The 25,679-nt window shown below is 43.8% G+C and overlaps 1 protein-coding gene across 1 annotated transcript in view; it reads right to left on the bottom strand.

Annotated features, from left to right (window-relative positions):
• The window catches only part of erbb4b (erb-b2 receptor tyrosine kinase 4b), a 393,044-nt gene that overhangs the window by 81,907 nt on the left and 285,458 nt on the right, over positions 1-25,679 (bottom strand). The window contains exons 8-13 of the mRNA XM_080786645.1: positions 25,253-25,366; positions 20,358-20,484; positions 18,465-18,538; positions 12,068-12,158; positions 7,733-7,932; positions 646-778 (exon numbers count right to left, since the gene is read on the bottom strand). Of these exons, the coding sequence (XP_080642771.1) occupies positions 646-778; positions 7,733-7,932; positions 12,068-12,158; positions 18,465-18,538; positions 20,358-20,484; positions 25,253-25,366 (739 nt within the window). The remainder of the gene's footprint in view (positions 1-645; positions 779-7,732; positions 7,933-12,067; positions 12,159-18,464; positions 18,539-20,357; positions 20,485-25,252; positions 25,367-25,679) is intronic.

Here is a 25,679-nt window from a genome sequence, read left to right as displayed (position 1 = left end):
GAGACATGTTGTTCTACAAATAAAGCTGCCTTGCACTTCCACTGTAATAGTATCACCAACATTATCAACAAGAAAGTAAGGAATATCACTGGTATTTTCAAAGTTTTACAAGCTCATTTAAATGTTGTTCCGTTACCATACAGATTATTATGAATCTATTCTATCTGTCTAGCTATTAAAGCAGCTGTCCCAGCACAGCTTTGTGTTATATTTTACAATATGACAGCTTGTAATTTATCCCACCATCTGCCTGTCCATCCAACACGCCAGCAGAGGCAGACTGTGTGTGTGTGTGTGTGTGTTCCTATGAGTAACACACAAGTATAGTAGTAGAATTTGAGAAACATATTCTTGTGGTCCTCACAAGAAAGATTTATCATTAAAACATTTTTTAGAGTTAGGTTTATTATTAGAAAACCGTTGTGCTTAGATATTAGACAATTTAATTTAGAGGTTAGATTTAGGGGGTCAGGGTTAGAGTTTTCCCCTTACGGAAAAAAGGCCTATCTACAAGCTGACAACGTGTCTCGCTGTGACTCATAGTGAGCTTGTAGATCTGCCATTTTCTGTATATATTTTTTTTGCATTGCTATTTTCAGATATTTTCAATGCCGTCCTAAAAGGACGTGCGTGCGTGCGACTCACCCTTCATACAGGTTGCAGGTGTCTACACAGATGCGTCCGCGGCTGAAGTATCGGCAGGAGAGACACTGCTCTGGTCCGGGACCCCAACACCCTGCGTCTGAGCACAGTGGATCACACACCATGCGCTCCACGGCTGCTCCGCGCGCACACACACACACACACACACACACACACACACACACACACACACACACACACACACACAGTCATAATTAAGAAAATTATATATATAGATATATAAGAGTGTGTGTGAGGTATAGGGAGAAGAGTAGAAGATGAGGAGGGACCACCGCGATAATGCGAAAACACTGGCTCCTCATTAATGATCAGAGCACACACTCGCAAATGAATGCACGCACACATGCACACACACACAGGTACCACATGGGACTTGAATTCATATGTATTCATACATGCAATCTTTCTGAAAAACATACTGTAGAAATATGATCTAAATATATTTGCATATAATTAAAATATTAATGGCCCATGCTCTGTCAATCGACGGTACACAGAGAAATCTGGGGTTAAAAGCCATCAGGCATCCATCCACCTATCCATCCATCCATCTATCTGTCAATCTAATCCAAGATATGGCTCGTCATAGTGTTGCTGTGGAGCTTCTACATCTGCTACTTTTGATACTTTTGTGTGACACTATAATGATCTATAGGATTTTAATTTATGGGGAAACAAATCCCCCAAAAAGTTTAAAATATGGAGGTGAAGAGCTTTCTGCCTGACCAGCTCATAGACGCAGAGAACAAACTTGTATAAACAAGACTTGGTTTATTTGATTTATTCATTTTCTAAACTGACAGCTGGCTGTTGAGCTATTTGTATTTAACAGACAGACCGTAGGTATTGTGTAGGAGAGTCATGGGAGAGAAGAAGTTGGCAGAGACTACTAACTATAGGGCTAGCTGGGCAATTAACCAAAAATATTATATAGAAAGAGAATGTGACCGCACACCATTGAAAAACATAGCTGAAAACCTCCCAAGATGGCACCACCTGCACACAGGGTGGTCACTCTGGGGTGGTCAATGATTCGATTAGTCTATGTGTGTGTGTGTGTGTGTGTGTGTGTGTGTGTGTGTGTGTGTGTATGTGTGTGTGTGTATATATGTGTGTGTGTGTGTGTGTGTGTGTGTGTGTGTGTGTGTGTGTGTGTGTGTGTGTGTGTGTGTGTGTGTGTGTGTGTGTGTGTGTGTGTGTGTGTGTGTGTGTGTGTGTGTGTGTGTGCCTGCGTGTGTGTATCATGACAATGGTTCTCACGTCTATTTCTCAAATTCCAATAATAATGCACACACATGCACATAAGCACGTAAGACGCACGCATGCACGCACGCACACTCACAGCAGAGTTGGCTTACAGACTTGGTGGAGCTAGGTTGAGGAGTCAGCTGGGATAAACAACATGGAAGCAGGTCCAAGTAAACAACAACCGCAGCAATTACCAATAATATTATTATTTACAAGCAACTTTACAGAAAAACAAGGCCAAAGTCGCTTATAATAAGCGGACATGGCAACACTGGCTTCTTGCTATAGAGAGAGAGAGATATTCACATCTGTGACTCTCTCTCTCATACACATGCCTGACACGCACGCACGCACGCACACTCACAGCAGAGTTGGCTTAGAGACTTGGTGGAGCTAGGTTGAGGAGCCAGCTGTGCCTCATTACAATAATGCTGAGCCAACAGTGACGAGGCACTGGAGAGGAGAGGGGGCTCAGCAGCACCTGCTGCCCTGATGCACACGCTTAACAATGGCCTAAGGAAGGGGAACGACAACAAAATCCAACCTCCCGAAACTTCATCATCCCCCAACTCTTTATTCATTTGGCATTTTAGACTTAGCCTCTCAGACCCAAAACATTGAATATTTAGTTTTCTAGTTGTATAAGATTTTGCCCACAATTTGCCATTGGTACCAACAGGAAAACGTTGATCAAAATACGTAAGTAACAATTCTTTTACATTCTGTGGTTAGGCTGTAGACTTGCATGCATACATGCAGGCCAACTTGCGTCTTACTCTCTGTACCCTCATACAGGCAGGAGTTCAGAGAGGCCAAAGCCTGATTTTTACTCTGCCATACGGCTGTGTCGCATGCCAAAAGTAGATCTACAAGCTTGTGGCTCAGGTGAGCTCTAAACTCATCAGGGGCTAGAGAAGCAGAGGAAACTGCTGCTAATAAAGCTGCGTTAATCTTAATCCTGACACTGTTTCAATACGAAGGACTGCCTTAAAGTGTTAATAAATTATGTTTCACAAAATTGTGAAACATAACCTGGCTGAATCAACAAGAAGCAATGAAACATAAAGGGCTTGATGAAACTTGTAGACACTTCATCCGTATGTCCTGCTATGCTTCATTGGTTGCATGTCTTTTTTATTATTTTATTTAGTTTTTTTAATCTCTGCTCATTTGACTTTCAGTGTCAGCTTCACCCCGTGTGGCGTTCTCCCAAAGGTCCTAATTTTACAGTAGCACTAAAGGATGGTGTGAAGATACCAGAGACCAATTGAAAAGAGTGTTCTTCCAGTACGAATCAGAGGTTAATTCTTCCCGCTACAAGACCAATCGTTGGCTTTACGGCTTGCTGTGTCCTGACCTATTTCTCGATGAAGCCATTCCTCTCCTCTCCTCTCCTCGTCAGTCACAATTATCATCTTTGCCCTCTCTCTTTGAGGTGCTGGCCAGATGTAAGCCAGGGGGCAAGCTTGTGTTTTCAGCCACAACCATGTCCAGAATGCATATCAATTCTGTGAGATAGTCCGAGAGAGAGAGAGAGTATCTCTCTCTCTCTCTCTCTCTCTCTCTCTCATTCCACCTCTTCTTCTACCTCGGGGAGAGAGAGAGAGAGAGAGAGAGAGAGAGAGAGAGAGAGAGAGAAAGAGGAGATCAAGAGTCTTCCATCTGAAAGTATGAAAGCATTCCCTTTCACAGGAGACAAAAGCACCTCTGTTGCTCTTCCAGCGCTCCCAGAGTTCCAGCTCCATAGCTAAACCAACCTGATAGCAGAAACATGGGGAGTGGGACAGGGGGCAAGAGAAGAAGAAAAACATGGAAAAGCAAGTGCGGTGAAGAGTTTCTCATTCTCTCACTCCACGGCAAAGGGAAAATTCGACTTGAGTATTCTGTAAAAAGAATAAAAGATGGTTTTCCATCCTCCCTCCCTGGGGTTGGTGGAAGTGGGACAAGGAAATCCACCGCTGGATACGGCTGACGTGCGGTGAGTCTGAATGGCACGCAGTCACATGTTGCCCTGTCAGGTGACATCCATCACCGCTCGAGGAGCACACAGTGTGTATCCCGAACCTCACCCCCGGTTGAATCCAAAGAAAGCAGATAGGGCCGGGTGAGTGTTCGTGTGTATAGAGAACAGAACATATTTCATATACTGTATGTCAGGCAACAAAGTCTTATGCACACCGGATAGGCTCAGAGACGAGTGCGTAGGCAGGGCTCAAACACCCGCACACCGTCTGCACTTGCAATATGAACACTTTTATTAGGCAACGTTTCGGTCAATGACCTTCTTCAGGCATCTGACTATACTATGTCCAAAGCTGTTACTTTTCAGGATTCAAAATAAAAAATAGCTAAAGTCGACAATCGACAAACTCAAAATGTGTCGTTGTGCGACACTGTAGTATGATCAAGTGAGGCATTATTTTACAGCCTGACAGCGACGATTATGACAGAAAGAAGAAAAAGTCAAAACAAGAAAAAAACCTGAATGAATGAAGCCCAGGTTGCACTCCATAATAACTGCAGGGATGTCATAAAAGATGGAAGGCGAGAGAAGAAGGCCCGGGGGAAATTGGAAACGTAAAACGAGGTGGTCACACCGGAAGTTTGTTGAGACCAATGCAGCATGAGATTACCGTGTCCTTCCCCCCCCCCCCCCCTCTCTCTCTCTCTCTCCCTCTCTCCCTCTCTCTCTCTCTCTCTCTCTCTCTTTCTCTCCTCTCCACTCTTATCAAAGGCATCATTGAAAGGCGAGCGTCCATTGAAAAGGCTAATGAGCGTAGGCAGGCAGCTGGGGGAAATGATCTCTGTCCACCTCTGGGTGGTGGTGGGGGGTAGATTTAGACACACGGGGAGTGATAATGATCCACAACAACAGCAGCAACACACTGCCCCCCTGCACCCCCTGCCTGCGGTGCATAGTTAATGTGCACAAACACTTACAGTATATGCACGCAATGTTCTCCTTTGCGCTGCATGACCTTCTGCTAGACCTGCCCTCTGCCATTCCCTGGTAGGCTCGGTCATGTGTATCATCTAAACACACACACTTCTCCTTTTCAATGTCCTCTGCCGCTCAGGGTGCTATAGACCTAGGCTTGATGATGCATCAGGGGCATCATCTTACACACACACACACACACACACACACACACACACACACACACACACACACACACGTGTGCAATGACAGAGAGTAGAGTGTGTCTCTTTCTATGTCCCTGAAAGTCAGCAAAAGTGTATAAGAGTGTGTATGAAGGTGAACAGGTGCCCAGGGGAGAATAGCATATAATATAGGAGAAGATGAGGAGGGGCCGACTCAATAATGCAAACACCGGCTTTTTAATGAACAGAATTCATCAATGACTAATGTTCCTTAACACCACTGGCGGTGACAGAATACAAACTCCTGCTATTTTCACGAACAGCATTTTATTTAATTACATCTTTCTGTCTCACAACTAAACTTATTTCGCTGAAATGCGAACGGTATAGCAAGCAAGGGCCCTTGCGTGGCACTGCTGGTTAATTAGTGTCATTAGAAAACAATTATGGAAGCAGTTTCAGAACTTTCTGTGCAAATGAGAAAAGACAGTGAAATGTCTTGGTACAACCCAAATGAGAGACAGAATAATGCTAATTAGATCACGGGACGTGTGTGGCTGTCTTTTCTTCCAGACGTGACTAGTTTGTAGCCACAGGCAGAGATGGGAACCTCAGCCCACCAGTGAGCGGAATGCATTCTGGTTTCCAAATGAGGAATCCGGATGGAATCATTTGGAGGAACCCCCCCCCCCTACAGATTATTTTAGCTTCCTGTGTTCCCCATAATTTCCTCGCAAAACCGTACAGGCTTGAGGTTTGAATTCGTCCTGTCACGCCTTAGTAACGCTAAAACATGTCAGCATGGATAATGCTATACAGTACCACATAGATACTGTATACATATCGTTGCTGCAGGGCAGAAACCTCTGATTTCCATAAATATATATATATATTTATATATTAATTTTTTATCCCACGATCTTTTCACCCAGTGTCAATTATCTATGTAATCCTGGGTGCTACACTTCCTCTGCCAACCTGGGGGGGCAGCGGACTGACCATCCTTCTGTGCATGAGGAGTCCAAGCTGCTTCTGTTCACATGACAGGGGAGAGTTTCCCCGGCCGGATGTATAGTGCGTGGAAGGAACACGTTATTCCAACCAGTTCCTTTACCCTCCATCAGGTGCCCCGGCTGGCCAGGGGGACGTAGTTTAGAGACCAGGATTACTGTATGTTTTTGTGAGGGTACCTATCCTAGGGGACACAGGGAGAACATGCAAACTCCACACAGAAAGGCCCTTTCGCCAACCCCGCCTCGGGTATGAGCACGACCCTAGCGCCCACAGCGGGAATCGAACCCAGGACCTTCTAGCTGTGAGGCGACAGCACTACCGACTGTGCCACCGTGCCCCCTTTTATTTCCATATTTTAACTTTTTTCATAAATGAACACCGTACTTCATCATACTACAGCTTTACACAAACGCTAATATATGTACATACATAGATTATAGAGGAGAGAGAGGGGAGGCATGCACAATATATTTATATGACAGAAAACAAAGTCAGAAGCAAATTGGGGTCCTATAGTCAGCATACACCACTAGCCTTCATCATGTTTAGCTAATTGTTACAGTGGTCCATGATGCCTCTGGAATAAATTGTTGCTGTCGGGCAGAAAACTCTTTATCTCCATATTCTAGCTTTTGTCTTTTCTTGTGCTACAGCGTCACACAAAAGCATCAAAAGTATACTAGAGCTTGTTTTGAGCTTGTAGATCTGCTACTGTTGAAATTGAATCCTGAAAACTAACTGTTTTCTACATACAATATGAGCTTTCCACTCGACAGGGATGAAATAGAACAGGTTAGCACTGGACAAAAACATAAAGTACTGGAGTTTCAGGTCGTTCGGGGTTTCCTTGCAAAAAAACGCAAAATCAAGAACAGCCACAGTTCACTTCTTGGCAGTGTTACAAGATACTGATAGGTGAATGGATAGCCTTTCAGCAAGTGGCTTGTCACCCGACAATTCTTGAAGTGGTGTGCTAAAACTGGCATGTTCTAAAGTGCATTCACCCAGACTTTGGCCCTGAGCTGCAGCTATAGCTCGCTGTTCTAGAGAGCAGTTGTTAGCTAGGACTTTACAATGTCAACAACCGTACAACTGTTTGACACAGCTGCCAGGGTTAATGGACAACGGCGTAAATAGTCCCAGAGAAAACATTTAGCAACGGGGGTCATGGAGACCCACAGGCAGGGCATCATTTGTGCTGGAGCTGCATGGCCAGAGCCGAGTGCCAGTATGCACCTTCTGAGCTGCTGTAAATCTAGAAGATGCTCAAATGCATGCCACATATATGTTTTTGAAGCTATTTATAATGAATTCAACTTTCACATTTGAAAGTGATGAGAGAAGGGAGATCCCGCACACTGTCTTCACTTATAGCAGTAGTTTATTAAGCTGAGTTACAACGTTTCGGTCTCACGGCGTTCATCAGTTACCTCAGCTTATAAACTGCTGCTATATAAGTGAAGACTGAAGAGTGTGCAGGATCTCCCTTCTCTCATTATCCGCACTGGTTACCTTCTCCGACACACCTGTCCCTGTAGGTGTGCAAAAGGACTTATTTCTACAGCATTTGAAAGTGATGAAACCGAGTTATGTTCACAAATCGTCACAATTTCAGTAAATAAACAGTAACGTTACGCAGATTATACTTTCAGTTGGATTAATGAGCTCTGGCACCTAATAATTTACAAATGACTAGAAGACTCACAGCAATTCTGTGGGCTGCGGTTGTTGCGGATGAGGACCTTCTGGTTGGTGGTGCGGAAGAGACTGGTCCAGTTGACCGTGTTGTAGAAGCAGAGCTGTTTGTTCTCTGCGATGTGCACGTTACCGGCGCTGATCTCGTTCAGAGACTGCAGCTGCAGCGAAGAGATGCCTTGCTGCTTCAGCACCAACAGGGAGATCCCACTGTATATAGAGGAGAGGAGAGGAGAGGAGAGGAGAGGAGAGGAGAGGATGTTTCAATAGTCAAAGGAAGTGGAACACAGGAGGAACGAGAGGGGTGCAGTGGAATATAGCGAGAATGATGGCCAGACAGATAGGATGGAGAGATCAGGGAGGAGAAGTAGTAGTTAGAGGATAATGAAGCAAGATGAGCCAAGCCATCAAACAAGGCCTCAATCCAGTCTCCCAGATGGGTCCAATCAAAGCAAAGTTTCAAATGATCGGGACCAGTGGTTTTTATTTTTATCCCATTGTACTCCCATCTATATGTACATCATATGTCGTCATGTCTCTTTCCCTTTAAACAGGGTGTGACGCACGTCAGTCAAGCTAATGACGATCGTGCGATCAGGCTTTGGCGGACACGTGATTGAACAGTAAAGTCTGCACACACACATTAAGACTTGAGGCTGATTGTACAAATGTCTTAAAAACAAGGCCATTATAACAGTAATAGAAATGGCACGGTGAGCTTCATGCAAGGACTTGCAAGACTGGGAACAAGATATTATCTGGACAAGTTTTTTGTGTTTACGGTTGCTTAAATTAAAACAACCATGTGATAATTCTCACTTACTTCCTTTTTTTCCTCTTCTACACGCGCGCGCGCGCGCACACACACACACACACACACACACACACACACACACACACACACACACACACACACACACACACACACACACACACACACACACACACACACACACACACAATAACAAGAACACAGCTCCCCACTTAGTAAAAGGCCACACAGGAAGAACAGCTGAGCTCTTCTGCACCCCACCGTCTCTCTCTCCATTCAGACACTCAGTATATCGCACTTCTCTCGCCCTTATCTCCCTTTAGTTCTATGCCATCTCTCCCTATATGCCGCCACATACCATTATTCTTTCCTCTCTAATTATCCAGAGTTCCCTCCTCCTCTCCTCCTTTAAAATCGTCTGTCGGGTGGAGACCTCTTATGTCCAAAACTGTTTGAACTAAAAACAAACATTAAAGCTGTACATAGGAGGGGCTAGCGCCCCTCGAAAATAGCAAAAGTTGCAGATACTAGCTCAAAAGCTTGTGCATTCGCTTCTTCTGATTTTTTTTTGTGCTTTTGTGTGATGCTGTTGCTTTATGATCAAGTAGGGCGTTCATTTACGAGAGAAAAAAAAGTTAGAATATGGAGACGACGGAAAATACATTGCCCACTCTACTCCAGCCTGTTCTGTTCTGTTCTGTTTTCATAGCTCTCTCTGCTCCGCGGTCCACCCCACCCCGACCACCCCGGATGTGCTAGTTGTTTTCATCCATCTTTCTGCTCCCCGGCCCACCCCACCTCGACCACCCCATGCTAGTTGTTTTCATACAGGTCTCTCTCTGTGCATGCTCCCCGCCCCACCCCAGCCCGTCCACCCTGCATGTGCTAGTTGCAGTGTGGAGCTGGACTGACAGCAGCCTGGGCTCTGGTGTCAGAGCTGTCAGGGGGTGAGGAAGGGGGATGTTAGCAGGGTCGACCTCCCGAGAGAAGGTGGTGGTGGGGGGGGCGTACATGGCAGGCTGTAATTTGTACTGTGGGTCGGTGCCTCCGTGTGTAGGTGGTTGGCACGCGCACACGCACACGCACACACACACACACACACACACACAAGCACGTGCGCATGTGCGCGCGTTCGCTCGTGCCATTCACAGTGCTCCATCGTTCGATCATGCTTCACACTTTATTCATACGCAATTACTGGGCTGTTTTAAGCACATCACACCATGGGCTGCCAACACCCCTGGATCCTTTTGACCACATCTCCTGCAGGACTCCTACACTGTAATTTCCCCAGGAGTTCTCCTGGATTTGGTATCAAAGTACCAAAATTCACCAGAACACAGGAACTGTGATGGGTCTGGGGCAGGTCCGTCTAGCGTTTAAATGTACACTGGTATCAGTCAAAAGGGAGACATCGAAGAGGAAGGATGGATGAGGAAGGATCAACATTGTCAGAACAGGTCAGCTCCATATATGGAGATCTAAGGGTTTGAGGTCAGATGTATAGAGTTGTTGGCCAATATTGATGACATCAGGGATCTCCATACGGGCTTAATATTGATGACATCATGGATATCCATCCCTGATGATGTCACGTGATGGCACGTGATGTCACGTGCTCTGACTGCTCTCTCACCCCTACCAACAAATGCACGATTCCATAGTCAACTGCGACCTAAAATGAAAGGACATAACATAGGACTATAACATACAATTCAACTTTTTCAAATTCTTTTCTATCTCCCATATGTGTTTTCTATCCCCACAAATAACCAATTTTGAACAATCAGGCTTTCATATCATATAGGTGCTTTAATGGAAATAGCACTCAGGAACAGCTCAACTGATTTTGTCCTCATCGTGATGTCATCAATGTCACACTACTTTGTATAATTCCTCCTCTTCTTCAGTCTTCAGTTCCAAATTTTCATTTTCACTTTGTTTACAACGTCCACCATTGTTGATTTTCCAAGCTGGCATGGAATGGAAACAAGCCTGGTTTTATCTAGCATCAGTATTATAATGACTCAAATATTTAATAATCTGCATATCAGCACCCCCACCACCTCAGGACATTGTGGTACTGTGGTGCTTTCAAAGTCCAGAAAGAAATGACAAGGACTGGTTATATCAGAGTGGTGATTGAGGCTCAAACCATTAGAAATAACTTTGAGGGACATAGACAATATGATATTAAATATTAAAAGCAGTTTTAAAATGCATGTTATTTGCGCTTTAACTTACACTATATCCAATGAAAAAGTTGTTGCGCTCACACCGCTTTGGGATCTCTGACAGCAATATGTATTATATACGGAAATACTTATCCAGTCTGTCAGACCTCCTATAGGCCATTTCTTCATATGCAGCAACCCTGCCAATCTCCACAAACCAAGGAGGAACTCCCTGAAGCCTTCCAACCCCTCATCAAAACCTGTCTACCAATTATGATAGCTGACAGGATGAAATGTGTTTCAAATGGCTGTATCCTAAATGGCTGTATATGCTATACCATATTGCTGCCCCAGCAATGTATGTGGTCTCCCTGAACAAGACAAGACACTTAATTCCAGAGTGAAACTGAATTTATACTGTATATAATACATACCTCTTTTCGTATAGTATTCAACAATCGGGAGATCCAGCATCAAGTTGATTGACTGACACCCCGTATGAACATGAAAATAATAATAATGAATGCAATTTGGGGGGAAATCTCAAGTTTTCTGTGCAGCGTGTTGGGGGCTAGAGGCACCACATTTTCTCACGAGCATGCGTGCACATTCACGCACGCACACAGACACACAGCGTGTGTCAATAGCTGGGTTAGGCGTCCATGTAGGGGAGATAATGGATGTCATTGCCGTCAGCTCACTCATTATAATTAGTTTGTCCTTCCATGGCTAGTGGGTGGTGGAGCATCGACGTGGACATGATTAACTAGGCTAAGATGACACTCTGGCATGTTCAATGACCAATCACAAGCCACTCTCAAAATGACCTTATTCGCTTATTATCCACTTGTCTTGGACATGTGAACTTTTGTGCAAGGTTAATCTGCAAACATATACTGTATAGAATGGAAAATGTGGCTTGAATAAAAAACATAGTCCCTTACTCCCTTTTAAAACTCCATTTTAATTGAATGGTATTCCACATTAAGTACTCATAGTTAAGGGAGAATTCCGGACCAGTGCTTTTCTTACTGCAAACTATCCAACAACCAGAGGCAAAAGAACTAGAAGGCACCATAGCTCAGAGCATGTGCCATGGGTCATAGGTCATAGGCTTGTTCACCTTTACACAGAAGCCCCTTTGGGACACAATACTGTGCATCATATCTGGTCATTATGCAAGACAGATGTGTAGGAGAAATAAATTACCTATGATTATGCCTCAAGGTTATCATACTAGCAGAAAACACGATGGTGTTGGAGGTGAACACACTGGAGGGTTGTGATCAGATAGTTTGTTGCTGTGGGGCAGACATGTTTTGTTTTTTTGTATACAAGACTATCACACAAAACTATGCGTTGTGCGCATACTTTTGCGACCAGGTGCAGGTTACTGTACCTGTAGAGTGCTCTTCCCCCGATGGTTACCAGGTTGGAGAAAACACTCAAGTCTGTCATGTTTTCAGGCCAAGACTGGATGTTCAGGAAGCCTGGATGGGCAGAGAACGGGTGTGAGAGAGAGAGAGAGAGAGAGAGAGAGAGAGAGAGAGAGACACACAGACAGACAGAGAGAGAGAGTTAGCAGGACCTCATAGTTCTGGTGGATAGCACACAGACAAGAATGAACGATAAAAGATGTGTAACTTTTGAATGATACATGTTACATGCAACTATACATTGGTGCCTTTGGAGTAAAGCACAGTTGTTGACTTAAGCATGAGGGTTGTAATGACCCCTCCTTCCTGAGTGTGAATGGCCCAGCTGTAGGGGTCAATGGGTCGTACTCATGGGTCTGTACTAATCGCATAGTATTTACCTTAATCCTAGCACACTTTGAAGTGCTTGAAGGTGTATGTGCAAGGGTCCTACTTCTAAATAGTAGGTTACATTATGTATACTGTGTACTGTATATAAGTATATAACATGTGCATGTACAGTTACAGTATGTGTGTGTGTCACGCTTGTATCACCATTTGAACGATTCTCCCAAAAGATTGCTGTTATGCTGCACAATCCCATTTGAATGCAGCTCTGCCTGAATCCTGTGAGGAACTACGATGCGAGCAGAGGTATGGAGGATTACTTGTGATGACGGTCCCTAATCTAAAATCAACTGCATACAGAGTGCAGACAATAGGCAAGATGAGAATAAATTGAGGATGTAGATAAACGCTCTACTAATGTGTCGGGTATGATGATAACGGTAATAGTTTGATATTATCAATATTTTTGCATTTCCTTTATGGGCCTCTTAGCCTGTTGAATCATTCAGGAGACTAAAATGAATAAGCTGAGAGAACGGGCCGTGACTCATTTAGGATTTTCAATAATGTATTTGGAAAAGATTAAATATTTAGCAGATTGGCGCGGGAGGAGGTGTGGGGGGGTGTTTGAGGGGTGCAAGACCAACGCAGGCAACAGAGGACAAACAAAACGCCGGGGTGCAAGTGATGAGTGTGTGAGCAGATCTCTGAAAAACTTAAGAGATGAGAAGAGGAGGCGGCTGGAGAGGAGAGGAGACTGCAGAAAGAAGTGGAGTTCAGAAAATAACACAAACCGCTTAAAATGGCTTTAACATTGAGGGAGGCATCATGCAGGTGGGATGAATTTCAATCAAGTGTCTGATATCCGATTGCCTTTATAATTAATTCATAATGAGGGTGAGAGATGTGTGTGGGTAAAGCGTAATTCATACTCGCTCTGACTTTCAAGCCTAAAAACAATAACGCACGCATCACTGTGCGTAGAACTATTATTTTCACGCTAGCGTGAAAATTATCTTCAGCAAGCAACACTATCATTCGAAGCAGTATAATTTAGCCTTATTTAAGGAAGGAGTGCGCGTCTTCATCACATGGGCATGATGTGCATCCCCTACGCTACCATGATAGGATAGGGGCTTTACCATTTCATCAACACTGTTTGTTGTTTCCACTCCCAGGTGTGCCGTAGCAGATCGGAGGAAACGCTTATTAGAGTGTTAGATGTGTAACAAAAGCGCTCTGGTAATTGCGGGGCATCTAGACGAACGTGAGTACCGAACTTTGGCGAGTCACACCGATCCGAAGAGGGTCAATTATTGCAGCTAAATAGATATCCCCCAAATGGAAGCATGAAGGCAAATTAAATACAATCACAGGTAAACAATAGACAGTAAACAATGTGTCTTCCTTAGCAACCGAACAACAGCGCGCTGTGTTGTTTTGATTTCCCCCCTGTGGGGTGCAGTGTGTATCATTTACAGTATGCCTTAGTTTAGACAGTACAGACAGCATCTCTTCCACATTGGATTATTTAGGTGGCTGAGGGCCCTATTAGCCTGCCGGCTGCCATGCCGTGGGATCGTTAGCGCTGTAGCGGCTGACACTAATTGCCTTAATGACAAAAGCAGGAGTGGTGGGGAACCTCGCAGATCCCTGCTATCAATTGATAAGAAGCAAGCTGTTTGTTTTGACTGGAGTCGGAAGGTAGCTGGAGGGGAGTTATAGGAACAGTGGGGGGAGGGTTATCCTCAAGTTCTTAATTCTTAATGGAGCTAACAAGCTGCTGCTAGGAGCTAACAAGCTGCCAGGCTAACAACGTTTACACCCACACCCATGTAGGTTAGAACTTGTCACGATCGTCAAATATCCAGTGAAAAATCGCACACGTGCAGTTAAAACCTGTCTGCGCTGTAATGGAAAAGGCTACACCATCATGGCATTCAATATGTGATGGATTCACTTCGTTGATGTGTCTGTACTAGCCGAGTCCATGTTTATACAGATTGATTGATTGATTGATTCATTCATTATTTAATTGTCATGCTTCCGAAGAAGTCCAGCCCATATGGACTTACAGTTGGAAACAGTTTCCGCTGAGATTTAAAACTCAAAAGAACTATACTAACCTAATTAAGCCCTGCGACGCTGTCGTGCGACAAAGTAAACTTCACCACCTTGGCATCAGCACCACACTCTGCAACTGGATTTTCTGGACTTTCTGACCAACAGACCCCAGTCGGTTAGGTTGGATAATCACACCTCCTCCACGCTGACACTGAACACCGGCGTACCACAGGGCTGTGTGCTTAGTCCTCTCCTCTACTCCCTCTTCACCTTTGACTGCGTTCCGGTGCATGGCTCCAACACCATCATCAAGTTCGCGGATGACACCACGGTGGTAGGCCTGATTAAGAACAACAACGAGTCGGCCTACAGGGAGGAGGTCCAGCACCTGACCGCGTGGTGCGCTGACAATAATCTAGCTCTCAACACCACGAAGACCAAGGAGCTAATTGTGGACTATAGGAGAACTAACCGCTGTGACAACACCCCGATCCACATCAACGGGGCGGTGGTGGAGCGGGTGTCCAGCTTCAAGTTCCTGGGTGTTCACCTCTCTGAGGACCTCTCATGGGCTCTCAACTGCTCCACCCTGTTCAAGAAGGCGCAGCAGCGTCTATATTTCCTAAGGAGACTGAGGAAGGCTCACCTTGATTCTGATTCTGATTCTGGTAAACTTTTACCGCTGCACCATTGAGAGCATCTTGACAAACTGCATCTCAGTGTGGTACAACAGCTGCACAGTGTCTGATCGGAAGGCCCTGCAACGGGTAGTAAAAACGGCCCAGTACAGCATTGGCACCCAACTCCCGTCCATTGAGGATCTACAGCGCCAAAGATGTCTGCGTAGGGCGAGAGGCATCCTGAAAGACCCCTCTCACCCAAACCACAGACTCTTTACCCTTCTTCCATCCGGGAGGCGCTATAGGTCTATTGGTTCCCGCACCAGTAGGCTCAGGAACAGCTTCTTTCCTGTTGCTGTCTCCTTGCTGAACTCTGCCCCTCTTCAATGACACTGAACAATGATACCTCCTTCCACCCCCCCCTTCCCATCTGAACTCTCATGCTTACACCATATATACATACACTAGCATGTTATGGCTTATGGCTTGTGTGGGTGGGTGTGTATATATATGCATACTCCTCATTTCTATTTATACTTCATTGTCTATTTTTCTATTTATTTCCTATTTATTATATTTTACTTACATACTGTACATTCTGTACATTCAACACAAGTATATTTATTCCCATTATTGCATTACTGTATTGCACTCTGGTTGGACGCCACTATTCATTTAATTGTCAAAGTATTTGTATACTATGTGCAGTGACAATAAATGTAATCTAATGTAATCTAATCTAACGTGGGAGGAGAGACGCTGCACTTCAAGTACTGAAAACAGACAGAGATCCATGCATGTACAGTAGGCATAAGCACCGCAGGGAAAACATCCTGGAAACGCATCAACTCCTCCGAGTTCTACTGTACGTGAGATGAAAATCCACATTGAACCTGTAACTCCCTTTCTGTGTTCTGTCTCTCTCTCTCTCTGATCCCTCTCTCTCTAGCTCCCCAGGGCAGTAAAAGCTAAGTGAAAAGAGCAAGAGCTGCATTACTGGTCCATTCACGCAGAAACAAATCACATTGTGTAGCCTTACGTGTGTGTGTGTGTGTGTGTGTGTGTGTGTGTGTGTGTGTGTGTGGCATATAGGAGGTTGAACCACTTAAACCTTAGTTGAACGAAGTCCCCCAGGGGTCTATGCTAAGTCCCCTCTTTTTGTCCTCTTTAAATGTCTCTGCCAAAAATAGCAGATATACAAGCTCAGAAGCTTGTAAGGAAGCCAGCAGAGGCTCAGGAGGTAGATAGGAAACAGAAGGTTCTCAGTTCGATTCCAAGGCGCCCCCAGAGTTACTGTCGAAGTGTCCTTGAGCAAGACACTGACTTAACGCAAAATTGTGAATGGATGAATGTAATCCAGATTGTAAAGTGCTCTGGATAAAGGTGCTATATATATTAATGCACCATTTAGATCTGCTATTTTCACCAAATGTTTGCCCCACAATAGTGATGCTAGGGTTCATCAATATAAGCTGTAATGCTGGAAACTCAACTGCAAAAGATTGCTTGGATTGCCCCCCACATTTTTACTTGACCTCGTGAACCCTATATGTTTTCAAAAGAAATGCTGGCACCGAAAACTAAGGCAGGGGAAAGAGGAAAAGCTGAAGTGAATTGGAGGGAGGGAGAGATAGAGGAGTGCCAGGTGTATACTGTACTCCTTGCACACACTTTATTTGAAAGCCGCAGCACAGGGAGGCATAACCTCTGGGTCACGGAGGCTGCTTGACGGCTCGGCAGACACGTCACACACCCTGACAGCTCTGAGAGGTGACACGAGGCGATACGCATCTGTGACTGCAACAAGAAGAGGAAGAAGGGGGGGGGGGGGGGGGCTGGGGGTTGAGGGGGTGTGGTGGAAGGTATGCTTTTTTGCCAGCAACTCTTCTAAAACCTCCCGTCAACTCAACTTGCAAAGTCAAAAAAATAAGTAAGATAATTTTACTCTTTTCAACTAGCCATACGTTCTTAGGTGGAAAATGACCTATCAAAATGGAGAATTAATTAAAAAAATAAGGTTTATGAGAGATAATAGTGGTCTGATGAGGCTATGGGCAGCCTGAGTGGGGTTTGATAGCGGGTGAGGTCATTTCATTTCATTTCATTTTATTTCGCACATGGTGTATCACAATACAGTACAAATCATAATAGATAACAATTCATATGTCTTACATAATTAATTTGTCTTTCATACCTATGATACATCCATGACGAAAAGGAGCAGGAAGAAGAATAAATTCTTATAAATACCTGCCCCCTTTTCACTCAAAAGTTAGGTTGCTGAGGTTTAACCACTTCAGACGCTCTATGCTTATAAAACACCAGAGGTACAACTGTACTGTACCCCTCGTCCGTCCGTCCATCCGTCCGTCCGTCCGTCTACACTAAATGTGTTCGCCCAAAACATTGCCAATCTACAAGCTCATGCGCTGTTTCACGAGCTTGCAAATGCCCCCCCCCCCCAGAATAGGGATGCTGCGGTTGAAGTGGTTATAGGAACTGCTGTGTGTCTTGGTTCCTTTCTTCATGGTGCGTGAAGGGAGAGCTGGGACCCTGGGACTCAAGGCTAGAGACCCCCCATCTCCTCCTCCAGGATTCAGTGTGTGTGCGTGTGTGCGTGCGTGCGTGCGTGCGTGCGACAGAGAGAAAAAGAAAGAAAGAAAGAAAGAAAGAAAGAAAGAAAGAAAAAAGAAAGAAAGAAAGAAAAAAGAAAGAAAGAAAGAAAGAAAAAGAAAGAAAGAAGAAGAGGGAAAGAAGAGACAGATAGACTCATGTTATATTCATCTAGCTCTTGCTGTCCAGTGCCGTGGTGCGGGTCGTCTCTAGTGGGCTCCAACAAACACACACATGCGAGCACTGTGCATAATGTGCTGCACCATACATGTCGATGCATACGTGGAATCATAAAGAATAATGCATTGTGATCGGGCAAACGGTATGTTTATGAATAAGTTATTGAATAACACCTGATAGTCCGGCAGCCGGGGGTTATAATTTGTATTATAGGAGTTTCTTGTGACCCTACCATTAACATCCTATGGCAGGCAAAAATGTCAAAAATGTCAAACTCTCTTTTTGCTTTAAGTAGCATGTGACATGAATCCACTATAAAACCACTCTACAAAATATTGGCCAATACCCACAGCCGGTCAGCAAGTGGATTCATGTAAGTATGTATGGCCATAAAAAAGACTATATACCAAATTTCCCACTTTAAACAAAAGAAGCCTGTCGGTTGCCGGACTATGATGTTTCCGAGAGCCTTCGCAGCTATGTGCGGTAGCTGTACAGCTGTGTAGTGAAGTCAATGAGAGACAAACTAATTTCCAGTTCTTATCTCATTGCTCACCTGTTATTTCGCGAACGGTGCGGAACACGTTCAGCTTTTCGGGATCCAAGGCTTCGATCTGGTGATAGACGTCCCTGTGGAAGACATTTGCAGAGAAATGTAATGAAAAGTACTAACGTTTGTTTTTCTTCTTTTTTTTTATATAAATAAAGGGGAGTGAGAGAATTAGCATTTTTGTACTGCATTGACAAAACAGAAGTGCTCAGGATTTTTTTTGTTTTGTTTTACAACAAGAACAATGAACAGCCGCTCTGTGCTTGTCTTGGCTCTGTGTTGTGAAATAGCCAGAGGGTTTTTAGATGAGCCTTGCCGCAGGCAAGGCTCATCTAAAAACCCTCTGGCTGAATGAGTGGGCCACTCATTCCCTCCATTATCCACACTCAGCCAGACATGAAGACAATAATGCAACAATAGAATACAAAGTAAGAGGGAACATTGACTACAATAGTATAGAATAATATGGAATGGAACAGAGCTATCTGTACGGTAGAGTACTTACTTACGCCTACTACCCTTTCTGGTGAAATTATGCCATCAACAAGCGATCTCAGTATTGTAGAATAGCCTATGTAAATACAATAACGTAATTGGGGTGTTTTCTATTTTGTTTCCCTGCTCTTCTATTGAGGAAATTAGATTGTCTCTCCTCGACACCGGATCTGACACAAATTTTGACTGGTATGTATTCCCAGAGCACACAGGGAATACATTAGCTCAACGGTAAAAATGTCAGCAATACAAGTAGTACACTACATGTGCGTTGGTGTAAGGCCGGTATAGGACACATCTACCTCAATAATTATTTTAAATTAGCAATACTTCAGTTTCGAGCCTTTCTGCCAACCTCTGTGGCACCATCGGACAGAAGTACAGAACACATCGACTCCTCACTGTAATTAATTCTACTTATTAGCATCTGTAGTAGTAGTAGTATAGTAGTAGTAGTAGTAGTAGCAATGTCCTTACTGGTCCAATCTACAGTACCACTCTCAAGCAGAGTCACCCACTTACCACCACCAAACCTAGCCTGCTCCAAGCCTCCATCCACATTAATTTATCCACTTAACTATACCTAGTGCATATTTCACATTCAGGCTTTTAGCACATGCTCCATATCAAGTGAATAACACACTAGGCAGAAATGTGACTGTTTAGACTTTTTGGGGGGAGGGGGGAGCCAGAGACCAATGGGACCGAACTGCTATTTACTGAATTGATCTTTCAAGCACCGCTTTTAAATCAATATCACTGTAAAATAATGACATTTAATTTGAGTGTTTATACCATGTCTGTCTGGTTGCCTTTTCACAAGCGGTTTTAGTTTTCAATGTTTGGACTATAAGGTGCAGGCTTGAACACAATACAATACTCAGTGTTAGCAAGATAAGTACGATCGAAATAAAACCTGAGTAAATTTGAGTGTACAGATGAAATCGACAGGCTACTCTGTGTGTGGTTGACACAGTGTGAGATTATAATATAACTATAGACTAACGTAAGAAAGCTATCAGCATTTCTTGTATGGTGGCAGTAGCTCAGGAGGTAGCAGCCTCTAGGGAATTGGAACATTCCCAGTTTGATCCCTAGCTCCCCCAGTGTTAGGGTGAAGGTAATGAACACGCTTTGGATGAAGGTGCTACAGTATATACACGCTCCATTTTGTTCGCTATTGCGACACCACTGTACGTGTGGTTGTTGAGTGGTCCAGGGAACTGCAGGGATCCTTGAGGGGGTTCCAGGGGGTCCCTAGTTAAATGACTGATCGTTAGGAACTACCAGATCTGTAACACTGAGTGTACAGGTTTCTCTAAGGTCTTTACAGTGAATGTGTAGGCACGAGTAAATATCTACCACTTCCTACGATCTGCTTCTAGCCGTCCAATCAATTCTCACCCTTTTATCCCGGTGATGAGGAAGACCAGGTTTCCATTGATCTTGGTGCAGTTAACAAACTTATCAATGTTGCTGGAGTCCACAGTCTGGGCCGTCTGAAGGCTGGCCGTACCGATGCCGTCACAGGCTGGAACGCACGCACGCACGTGCGCACGCACACACACACACACACACACACACAAAAGAAAGGAAAGGTTAACCATGGGTAACTGGACTAAGCTCAAGAACTTTTCATGGTAGGGGTTCAATGCCTTGTCCAAGGGCACTTCAGCGGTGGTAATTTTAACGTGCCAGTCTGGGGATACGAACTAGCGACCTTCCGATATCAAGACCGCTCCGCAAACCATTCGGCCACCGCTGCGCCACACACACACACACACACACACACACAGAGTTTTAGTTTGTGTCCTACGAAGTACAGTGGGAATGTCAAACTAATTGTTTTGAACAGGATTACTAAGAATACAAAAGTATTTTAGAATTAGTTTCATATTCATTGTATTAAATAATACTACCTACAGAAGCTGCAACATTGCAAAGAACAAAGGGGCGCTCGTATCATCATACATACATCATTCATACATCATCACATTCCATGCTCAGCCAATCAAATCATCATATTCCGTGTTACGGACACACAGACACACAAACCAGTGCAGTGCTGGCGCCCCTCAATTTTTTTTAAATAAAAGTAGTATTCAATGGTTGGGAGGAGTTAAAAGTTCAAACGTTTGCTTACATGTTTGAGCAGTTTGCTGGTTGTTCAACTAAATTCCAAGTTGCATAATGTTTGTTTGTTGTCTTTAATAGTCAATTGCTTTTGTGTCTTTTTGAAGTGCAGTTAACTACAGTACAGCAACACAATTATTGGCTGCACACATAGTACAATCCTCAGTGTTACATTAATTCTTATCAGGAACATATTAAGTTGCTTTCTTGTCTCTTCATCTACAGCCAAGTTTCTGTTTAACTGTATTTGTTATGGTTAACTTATTTTGGTTTAATGCATCCTAATGTCATTGTATACCGGTAATTGTGTTTCCTTTGCTTGGTGTTCTGTGTATAAAGCACATTGTTTAAATATGCTACAAAATAAAACTGCCTTGCCTTGCCAGTATTCAGTTGAGTATTTCATTCATCTGCCTTAATGTTGTATGATACTTGTTGTAATAACATTTATTATTACTTGGCGGATGTTCACGTCGTAATTTCTTTAGTTATAAAAACTATATTTCTCTTGTGCTGTTCAACTTTTGTGTACATGTAAGCAACTGCTAGCTTGTAAAGCTGCATAATGCTCTACGTCTAAGAGCATTCTACAAGCTAGTGCTACGGAAAACTACAGTGATGCTAGTCTTAATAAGACTAGTTTCCCCATAGTCTCCCATATCCTTTTAATCCCTATCTGATCAGACATTATTTGATTAATCAAACTTATATTTCTTATTGACATAATGTTTGCTGAGATAATTCTATGATCACATCAAAAGTTATCTGCAGTGCACAAAGACACTGAATATGTTACTCGTACTGAATTACAGCATGATGAAATTGAAACTGTGTGGGTTGAATTAATTTTCAAAAATGCTAAATCAGTACTAGTTGGCACCGTCTATAGACCGCCTGATCAGCACGGGTTCTATGATATTCTTGAGGGGTGCTTAGCTGGGGAGGAATCTGTAGAGAAAATCCTGATTGGCGACTGGAATACGGACATGCATCGTAAGGAAGTGCCTGTGTTTAAATCGTTTAGTCGGCTCTGTGATCTGCATGGTTTCAGCCAGCTAATTACCCAACCCACAAGAGTGTGTGATTCTACTCAAACTGTCATTGATCTCATTCTGACCTCGGACAAATCCAGAATCTCCAAGAAAGGGGTTATTGTATGTGGGCTCAGTGATCATTTTATGATTTTCTGTACCCGCAAAATACAGAAACTAAAATTTGACTGTCACAAAACAGTCATATCTAGGGACCTCAAAACCTACTCTAGTGAGGCCTTTAACCTAGAACTGGAGAGACTGGATTGGTCCGATGTGCTCAGGAGCTCACTAGTCGAAGAAGCATGGCTTGGCTTTAAAACCAAATTTACAACAGTACTAAACAACATGGCTCCTCTGAGAACCATCAGGGTCAAAACCCGCTCGGAGCCATGGATGAATTCGGACATACTGACTGCAATGAAAGCCAGAGACAACAAATGCTCTGAACTTCTTAAATGCAAGTCCAAGCTAGCTAAGCGCTTCGACAGTGATCTCCAAACCAAACTGTGCATCCTTAAAACCCAATGTAACAAGCTAAGAAACGGTGTAATTGCCATGACCAAATCAGCCAAAAGTAACTTTATCAATGATAAAGCCGAGGAAATCAAAAACAATCCTCGGGAGCTCTGGAAGCTACTAAACAACCAACTAGGCTGTGGTCAGAAACTTAAAACCAGGTTTACTAACATAAACATCAAATCAAATAACACCCTCATCACTGACAAGGTTGATGTAGCCAATCACTTGAACATCTTCTTTACAAACATTGCAACAATGCTGGTTAACAAACTGCCCTCCCACTCTGGGCGTTTTGGTGTAGAGCACATCAAAGGCTTCTACAAAAACCTAGGTGTTTGTAAAGATGATTTTAAAATGACAATGGTAACAACTGAGGAGGTACTTAAGAAACTGAGTGCCCTCCAACCCCACAAGGCCACTGGCCATGACAATATTCCCTCCAAATTTCTCAGAGACTCAGCCATTTCCATAGCTCCAGTCATCACCCACATAGTTAACCTCTCCATCAAACAAGGACAGGTCCCCAGAGATTTTAAACTGGCCAAAGTAACCCCCCTGTACAAAAAAGGGAGCAAATTAGAACCCGGCAACTACCGCCCTATTTCTATTCTAAGCTCCATCTCGAAAGTGATGGAAAAAATAGTCTATGAACAGGTTGAAAAGTATCTTGCCACTAATAAATTGTTGTACGAGTTCCAATCTGGTTTCAGAACATCCCACTCCACTGACACATGCCTTCTCTATTTGAGCGACCACATCAAACACGAGGTGGATGCTGGAAAATACTGCGGCATGGTCATGCTGGACCTCCAAAAGGCTTTTGACACCGTGAACCACTCCATACTGGTTAACAAGCTTAAAGCTATTGGTTTTGATAGCACATCAGTGAGCTGGATGCAATCCTACCTGGAGGGGAGAGAACAGATGGTGGAAGTGAACGGAACACTGTCCCCCCCCCTCCCAGTGAGCTGTGGCGTCCCACAAGGAAGCATACTAGGGCCTTTACTGTTCCTAATATATGTAAACGACATGACTTCAGCTTGTGACTGCAACTTGTTCCTGTTCGCAGACGACTCAGCACTGCTGGTCTCGGACAGGAACAAACTGCAGGTTGAAAAGACCCTCAGCTCTGAACTCGGTAGAATCTGCACCTGGCTCGCTGATAACAAACTATCCTTACACCTGGGAAAAACTGAATCCATTCTCTTCGGATCAAATAGTAATCTCAAAAAGGCAGATGGCTTCTTGGTTAGAGTTGGTGATGATATTATCACACGGAAGGATCAAATTACCTACCTAGGTTCCATCCTGGAGGCCAATCTTTCCGGTGATAAGATGGCCACCAACGTAATCAAAAAAGTCAATCAAAGAACAAGATTCCTCTACAGGATCTCCTCACTGGTCGACAAAAACACCTTGAAGACCTTAACAGGAGCCCTTGTACAAGGTTTCTTTGACTATGCATCCACCTCCTGGTACCACAGCACCTCAAAGGCCCTTAAAACAAGGCTCCAGACCTCCCAAAACAAACTGGTCAGGCTCCTACTTGGCCTCACCCCCCGAACCCACCTCACCCCTGCCCACTTTGACAGGCTGGGATGGCTTAGGGTCGACGACAGAGTACAGCATCTTGCAATGGGTCTGGTCCACAAGATTAGATACACCACCAAGATACCCATGTACCTGTCTAAATACTTCCTTAATGTAAACGAAGTCCACACCCACAACACCAGAGGGAGTGCAACAAAACATGTACAACCCAGATTCGGCACAAACAAGGGACTAAATTCTTTTCGCTCCTATGCGACCAAAATGTGGAACGCCCTACCAACAGTCATTAAGACATGTGAATCCCTTGGCTCCTTCAAAACTGCTCTCAAAGGGCACCTACGGATGGCTGCAATTCGAAACTGGCCTCTGTAAAAGCTGAATTTGTATCTGGATTGTACTATGTTTTTGTATGGACGTGATGTTGGGTGCCTGCACATATGCACACATGGCATCAACGCATGGTGTTGTGTGCAGGCGCCCTACACTCTGTCTTTGTACTATGGATTGTACTATGTTTTTGTATGGACGTGGTGTTGGGTGCCTGCACATATACACACATGGCATCAACGCATGGTGTTGTGTGCAGGCGCCCTACACTCTGTCTTTTGTTTTCTTTTCTTTTATCCCCCTGTTCCCCTCACTGTATATATACTTTTTTTCCCTTTTCGCTTCCTATATGATGAATTCCTGTTCTGTTCTTTAACTACATAGAAGTGTCTATTTGTTTGTCTCTAAATGTTTTGATGAATTGAACAATGTGGACCCTGTTGTAAACAAGTGTAAGGCTTAATTGGGTCGTCCACTCACAGTTAACAGTCTTTGTATTGAGTTTGTGCTTGAAATGTACTGTAATTCTGCAAACTGTTAATAAAGATTTCAATCAATCAATGCTGTGTTTATTTGCATTTTAAAAAATTTGAACTATACACAAACTATACACATATTCAACCTCAGGCAGGGTTCGAACCGACGACGTATGCTCTAATTGCTACACTAAGGTGATTGTACGCAGCATTGTTAACCAATTAAAAACTTATACTTTGTTGACCTTTGTTGGCTTACCTTTAGGGCAGATATCTGTGCAAGGGATGCACATCTTGATGCGGTTCTCCTCTACCTCCATCTTGTTGCTGGGACAGGCTCTCACACAGGAGCTCTGGTCCACCACAAAGTTATCTGCAACAAATTACATTATTTCCACCAAATGCTTACATGGGACGGAGCTACTGTAAGCCATTCATTCATTGGTGACGCCAACCTCGCTGAGCTCCCCAAGACCAAGTAGGCTACTGTTACTGCACCCCTCCCCCCATTTTTATTCCTATAATTAAGTGAATTGTCTTTTGTTGTTTTCTCCTCCCCGCCATGTAAATAGTCTTTGAGTATACTTACTGTAGAAAAGCACTATATAAATTTGAGATATTATAGATTTTAATATAATAAGAAGTAGTAATCAATTCCTTGTTTTATGGGGAGCCATGCAGTGGAG

Source organism: Protomyctophum bolini, assembly GCF_963924005.1.
Source record: "Protomyctophum bolini genome assembly, chromosome: 16".
Taxonomy (NCBI): domain Eukaryota; kingdom Metazoa; phylum Chordata; class Actinopteri; order Myctophiformes; family Myctophidae; genus Protomyctophum; species Protomyctophum bolini.
The sequence above is the reverse complement of the archived record's forward strand: the minus strand, read 5'-3'. Positions and strand labels throughout refer to the sequence as shown.